General features: G+C 32.0%; 1 protein-coding gene across 1 annotated transcript; it reads right to left on the bottom strand.

Moving 5' to 3' along the window:
* Positions 1–3067: 3067 nt before the first annotated feature.
* LOC8263378 (nuclear transcription factor Y subunit B-1) lies at positions 3068–6855 on the bottom strand. Its single transcript, XM_002523866.4, has 7 exons — positions 6628–6855; positions 5909–6141; positions 5209–5338; positions 5064–5069; positions 4891–4974; positions 4766–4804; positions 3068–3487 (listed from the first exon to the last, which is right to left on the bottom strand). Exons 2-7 carry the CDS (start codon positions 6124–6126, stop codon positions 3440–3442), a joined length of 525 nt encoding a protein of 174 aa, XP_002523912.1. The 5' UTR covers positions 6127–6141; positions 6628–6855; the 3' UTR covers positions 3068–3439.
* Between the last annotated feature and the right edge of the window lie 224 nt (positions 6856–7079).

The following is a 7079-nucleotide window of genomic DNA, read 5'->3' on the forward strand; positions in this document are numbered from 1 at the left end:
ATATTAGATTCTTTTATATATATAATGACTAGTTTCACACACTCAAATATTAATAATATCTAATCTTACACGCTAAATTATAACTTTTAAAAGCTTAAACACTTGTTTATTAAATTTTAACAAGTTGACACACCATTTTATAATAAGCTGATATGGATAACCCGTAATCGGTTGTTAACCTACTATATATACTCAATAATAAATATTTACTAGGTTCATACACCAAATTGTAACTTTTAAAAGTTTAGACACTTAATTGTCAAATATTAAAAAGTTCAAACATTATTTTTATAATTATCTCTTTTTTTTTTTATAATGAGAGAAATATTAAAGTAGGGGTTCGGGGAAAATTGTTTTAAATTAAAAAAGTCTATTAAATTTTAAAAGATATGCTACATTGAACATACTAATTTTATTATAATATTAATGAAATCTTTTAAATTTAGCATTATTTGATATATTTATAATCTATGTTATAAAAATTATTGATTTTAAATTCTTATATAATATTTAATACATATTTAGAAAGAAATCAGTTCAATTTCGATTCCACCTCATGGAAAATGAATTCAGGAACTCCTGATACCGATAAGGTCACGGGGGCATCCAAATCAAGGCTTTAGATATACAATTGCTACCTATGAGGTATTTATTATTTTCTTTTAAGTTACAGATGAGGAGATGAGATTCAAATTTGAGACTTCATTTAAGCTAAGATATACACTTACTGTGAGGGCTCATTAGTATTACATAAACAAGATGAAAAGACAATATTATGAATGCAAATAATATTGATATTTTTCTTTTGTTAAAGAACAACAACTCCAAAAAGTATTAATTTAATGTTGATATTTTTCTTTTGTTGTTTTGATTATGTTAGGATATTATGTCTGCTCATACTAAAATTACTGATACTGTTTAAAATGTGGAGCACAGCCATTATGCAATTATCCCAACTTAGTAATCAAATTCATGTGCTTCTACTTATTACCTCCCAACAGCATCAAGGTTTTCACTTCACGAGAAGAAGAAGGCGCGGGTGCATTTCAGAGTTGGTCGTTTCTCGTTTGAGTTGGGTGGCTATTGCCTACTAACAGCTTGTGTTTGCGTATTTGGTAGGTAATGAGTTTGATGAAAACACTGGTCACAGAACAGAGCATATATTATCACTTAAGCCAACATATGGAAAACTGGTCGGAGACAGGTTGACCATTTTCTGATAAGAAAACAGGAGGACCATGTATTTCAAAAGGAAGAAGGTACATATTTGCCCTTCATGCAAAGGTACATATTTGCTCCTTAACTATCTTTTGATACATTTAAACACAAAATTGATCTGAAACTATTATTGAAGCCCTTCTATCTAATGAGAACTATTTCAATTTAAACAATATTATTGTTTAGCTAAAGTGGCATACTTTTTTAGCTGGAACCCATATATTTAACACATCTTTGTTTATTTTTGTCATTTTCTAGACTCCTTTTTCTCTTCCATTCTTTTTCCATCGTTTCCTTTTCTTTCAAAAACTGATCAATAAAATTTATTTCTATCCATCTAACAATAAAAAATTTACTTTTCATCACCAATTACTCAGATCGAAAATGGCATGCTATATTGAGTGGTACCTTTAGTAGTGTCAGCAAGAACTTTATCAATAATTTTTCTAGTCTTGATAGCAGCGGTAGCAGTAGTGGTCTGATGCAAAGAGTTTAGAGAAGTTTAGAAGAATAAATATGTTACTATAATTGGGTCTTCCATCTTGGCATTTTCTTGAACAATAATTTGATTATTATTGAAATTTGATGAAGAAATTTACTCGTGAGCGAGTTTTCTTTGTTTCTTTCTATTGTGATTGAATTCTTGTTATAAAAATTTTATGTTTATGAGTTATGATGTTGAGAAATGTGTAATTATAATGTGCTTTTGCCATATATTGAAATCAATGTTCTTGTTTTTTTTGGTGCTATTAATTAGAATGTAAAATAGTTCAAACAAGTGCTTGTATAAATACACAGAGCTAAAAGCAATCAAATTTATACATAAAAGTGTAGTTGTCCCATTAATTCCATTTTTCTATTTCTAGTTTTTTCTTTAATATCTATTCAGTCTGATTTGATTAAATTTTCAATCTTTGTTTGTTCAAATTTATATTCTTATAATTAGTATAAATGCCTAATTAAGGTTTCAAACTTTTTACGCATAAATTTGATTGCTTTTTAGTTTTTGAATTTTTAAATTATTGTCATTGGATGTATTTTTTGTTTGTTAACACATTGTAATGATAGTATTTGATATTCACTAAAAATATTGTTGAGAAAAGTGTCATTACAGACTGTTTATATAAAAAAACAGAAGAAGAAGAAGAAGAGTAAGCAGTAGCAATGGAAGAAAGGAGAGAGGAGAGATGGAGTTTTCTTTTTTTCTTTTTAATATTTAATGGGTCCATCTTTGAGTTTGACTAACCGATTGAATTTATGTTAACTCCGCAATCAAAGAAAGAGGCTTAAAAAAAAAAAAAGAAAGCTTTTGATCAGTTTTGTATTTAATTAATCTAAAAAATAGTTAAGGGGCAAATGTGTACCATGCACCAAACGTGAAGGGCAAAAATGCACCCTGTCTCTTTTCAAAAAAAAAAAAAAAAGCACTGTAAATTTGATAAAAAAGAAATAAAAACATATGGTAGTTTGATATTTTTCCAATTAAAAAAAAAACCCTTTCCGACCCAGCTAGATGGGACCATTCACAAATTCAGAATGATCGAAGCCATTGAGCATTCTTTATATGGACAAGCACAGCAAATCCTAAAGCTTAGGGTTCCAAAAATAGTCAAACAAAAATTGGTATTTGGATTCCATGTGCTATATTGATTAGATAGAGGTGAGTGTACATGTTGAAAAACATGCTACTCTTTTATTACTATAAAATAAACTCAAAAAGCTTATGGAGAAAAAGCTAAAAAAGACAGGATCAAATACAGCTAAAGCATAATGGTGGTTCACAAAGCAACAAAAATAGTCTCCATAAAACCAAAGGCAGAGACCTGTCCAAATGTCCCGGAGAGCAAAATGATAAATGATATGCACATAACGACTGAAATTTATGTGGTTTACAATCTGAAGCTCCATAAGAAATCAGTTTCTTTAAGCAGTCAGAAGATTGTATATTAGATAAAAAAAAAAAAAATCAAATTTACAGTACTTATGTGACTTTTAAAGCTGTTCTGCTGAAGAGGGCCCCAACAAAATCCAAACCCCAATCACCACCAAAAACCAAAGCCCCAAGAATATATATATATATAATATATATATATATATATATATATATAGCACTTTGATTTCAGTAGGATCATAAACCAATATAAAAGATGCTATAAGCATCGAAAGCTAAACAGTTTTACTGCCCTAAACTTCATTAGATTAAATAATAGAGACTACAACTCTACTCATTCCCTTGCATGGAAGGAACAATCATATGCTGCCCTTGTGCCTGCAAGAGTTCAAGACAACCGTAAGAATGCAAACCAGCATCACAAATTCACCCTGCCCCTTTTACCCCTAAAGAAAGAGAATCTGTAAAACAAAGTGCCTATAACTGATCTTCCATATTGCTCTTTGCCACAAATCTAAATATGTATGTGGATGGACCAAAAGAAAAGAAGGAAACTGAAGTCTTTAATGAGGTAGGCTACATAAAATAACATCCTAAACTTGATCATATTAGAAAAACCATATTCAAGGTTCAGAAATTTAATCACACCCTTAATTAGATGTCTTTTGCAAAACAGATATAATAATGCAAAGAAAAGCTCAATTGTCAATAAGAAGCTTGGCCTTAACTCGGCAACATTCCTAAATCCTTCTCCATGGAGTAGTAAAATCCTACAAGCAATCTTAATAGGCTAAGAAAAGTGGAGATAAAGTAGTATAAAGTTTGCAAGAGGCTAGGATTTGTCAGCAACCCAGTTCAGCCCTTATTAAGGCAGTAGATAAAGGTCAGATAAGAACTTATATAGATTAACTCAACATTAAAGCAGCATAAGTATTATAATTATATTCAAATTATTACGTTATGTAATGTGTAATATGGATAATTTTGTGGCCCAGCAGCTCCCAACTTCCATATAATTTGCAAAACATTCTGTCTGGAAAAACAAAAGGTAGATGATATCTCCTTCATCAGAGTTGGCTCCTATGTAATCAATTTCTCTCAGTTATCCTCTTTTCTATAAAAAAGTTGCATTGGTTTTTTTGTCAAGGACTAAAAGTTTCCATCTATATCATAGAAAACCAAAATCTTACAAGAAGTATTGACTATAGGTAGTGTAAGAAATGGTAGCCCTGTCCAAAATGAGTCCATTGTCATCTAGAAGGTTACCAGTAACCTGTCCAGATTTTCCTTTGTAATAATACTCTCGCCAATTACAACAGCAAGTATGGACAGCCATTTAAACAATGCCTGGGATACTTCTGTTATTATCATTCATAACTATGGTTTCTATCCAGATCTCTGCTTCTAGTTTCTTATGTTTCCGATGAAGCTCTCAGCTCTCTATTGTTAGCAATCATGTCATTGCAGAACATGGGACAACTATTTTTGAGGGAGAAAGAATACATGACAATGTATAAGATCATTGGGCTATGCAAATACTAAGTAACAAAGGTTGCTCCTTTTTCTTTCTTCATCTAGTTTTTATTTTCTTTTTTCTCTTTTTAATTTTTCTTTGATCAATCACAGAGAGAGAGAGAGAGAGAGAGAGAGAGTTACCTGGGAATTGATGTAGTTCATTGATCCCTGAAGAGCAAACTGTCATATTCACCATCATTTTAAGTAAGATCATAAAAGAAAGATTATCTATAACAAAACTCAAGAGCAGATTTCTAGAAAATCACCTGTGGGTTTTGACCAGGCAAACCTCCCATTGCATCCCTTTTACCAGATCCATCCCCACCCCTAGCAGATCCCTTGGTGTCACCCTGTCAAAGTTTTCTGACAATGTAACTCCATATTCACATAGCTTATCCTCAGAAAAAACTATCTACTTAAAGGGAAGACGTTCAATTACCTCCATCTGCGGCATCACAGTCAGCCAATAAAGCCAATCAGACAAGAATAAATATTATTAGATTACCAACCAGCCAATAAAACTAAAAAACCACGAAGCATAAACAGCAAGGAAACGTATGATCCGAAAGTAAGAGATCATATACCTCCCTGTACCTAGCCAGGTACACCTTAAGCGGTTCAATATAGTCCTCAAAGCCTAATGTGGCCATTGCCCACAACAAATCATCCCCATTGATTGTCTTCCTTTTCTCCTTCTGACACTTATCACTTGCCCTACAGAACAGAGTATCCAGATAACATCTAGTAAATCAGAATCCTAGCTTCCAATAATAATAGTAACTGCAATTCGCAAATAAAATTCCCTTCCCAAACAGAGCAATCACAAATGAAAAACATATATCCTCATTCTAGACGCATACACACAATTTCCAAAATAAAGATCACACCTTCCAAATAGAAATATGGAATCACAAAATTATCCCTCATTTCCGAGAAAGAAATAATATGGCACATCAATTGTTTGTTCCACATTAATTTTGACAACCTAGTTAAACTACTAAAATGTATAAAAATTAGTGCGGAACTCCAGGGTTTATTTCTTTTTTTCTACACATTAATAACAAGATTCAAATTTCACTTGAATTGTTGGTATGGTCCCAGCATAACAATTGTATAAGTTCTCATTTTCGAGACCAACCAACAATCATAAAGAAGAAATTGAACACCCAGTTCTTCAAGATCGCCCACAATTGTAAGTTAAAATGCAAAAAGAGAAAGAACAGTTCTCGAATCTGAAAGAAAATGATAAAAAAAGGGAAGGCCTGAAGGCTAAAAAGGACTCACTCGCTCGTAATAAAGCTAATAAACTCCGAGACACATTCTTGGACAGTATCCTTTGCATCTTTAGCGATTTTTCCATTGGCAGGCAAAGCTTTCTTCATGATCCTGCTTATGTTAGCAATAGGAAGATATCTATCCTGCTCCCTCACTCCGGAGTGTGGGCTCTGCTCACCACCACTCTCGTGGCTCCCTCCTGCTGGACTTGTTGGGTTATCCGCCATCTCAATCAAAATTCCCTAGAAATCAAATATGCCCCAATAACTGATACAGCTAAATATATGCACACATATAAAGTACAAGACTTTCAGTAAATTACAACAATACCCAGTATTCTTTCAAATTACAAGCAATACCCATCAAACTAAAGACTACTTTAATGCAAAAACTGTCCAAAGTACATACTTTTCAATGAACCAGAACAAACCAAATTGCTTACAAACATAAAATGCAAACTTTTAAGCAAGAAAAGGAAAAGTCCTAAAAGCCTTGGATCAAATGCGCAAATCCAATTCCCATGCCAGATACATAGTTAAACCTCATAAAAAAATCAAACAAATTCTGGATTGAACCAAAAACCCTAAATTAAACAGAAAAAGAAAACAAAAAAAGAAACATACAATATCAAGAAAATAAAGCAGAAAACAATAGAACAGAGAACAGGAGAATAGTTAAAGGAAAGCAGGAAACCCTAAAGAAATCTAGAGAGAGAAGTTAATATATACCTGTAAAGGAAGAGATAGAGAGAGAGGGGTAGTTAGAGAAAGTGAAGAAGAAGAAGAAGAAGAAGAAGAGAAAGGTTCGTATATTTGGCGCGAGAGAGAAAAGCGATTCAATTGGTGGAATTGTTTTTATTGAGAGAACAAAAAAGAGATCTGACGATGGAGAAGAGAGTTTGATTGTTATAAAGAAGGAGGAGATGATAGAGAAAGAGAGAGAGATTCCTGATTTCTGATTTCTGATATTACTATTACTATTATTAATTTAATTTAATCTAATTTAATTTATTTTTTATATATTGTTATTTGTTGGTTTTGATGTTTATCATCAACTATATCAACACCGTTGGTTGTTGCTTCTTTTGCTCTATTATTATTTATTGGGTTGATTTTTACTTTTATTTATTCATACGAATTGCTTCCCTTCCAATTAGGAACCTAATTAATGGGACCGATTC

This window comes from Ricinus communis, chromosome 6 (assembly GCF_019578655.1).
Source record: "Ricinus communis isolate WT05 ecotype wild-type chromosome 6, ASM1957865v1, whole genome shotgun sequence".
NCBI classification, from domain to species: domain Eukaryota; kingdom Viridiplantae; phylum Streptophyta; class Magnoliopsida; order Malpighiales; family Euphorbiaceae; genus Ricinus; species Ricinus communis.

Coding starts and splice junctions, on each gene's coding strand:
- LOC8263378 (XM_002523866.4), bottom strand. CDS start 6,126: ATGGCGGATAACCCAACAAGTCCAGCAGGAGGGAGCCACGAGAGTGGT. Junction 4,805..4,890: donor TGCCTGGTCAAAACCCACAG/GTGATTTTCTAG, acceptor TGAATATGACAG/TTTGCTCTTCAGGGATCAAT. Junction 3,488..4,765: donor TGAACTACATCAATTCCCAG/GTAACTCTCTCT, acceptor GAACTCTTGCAG/GCACAAGGGCAGCATATGAT.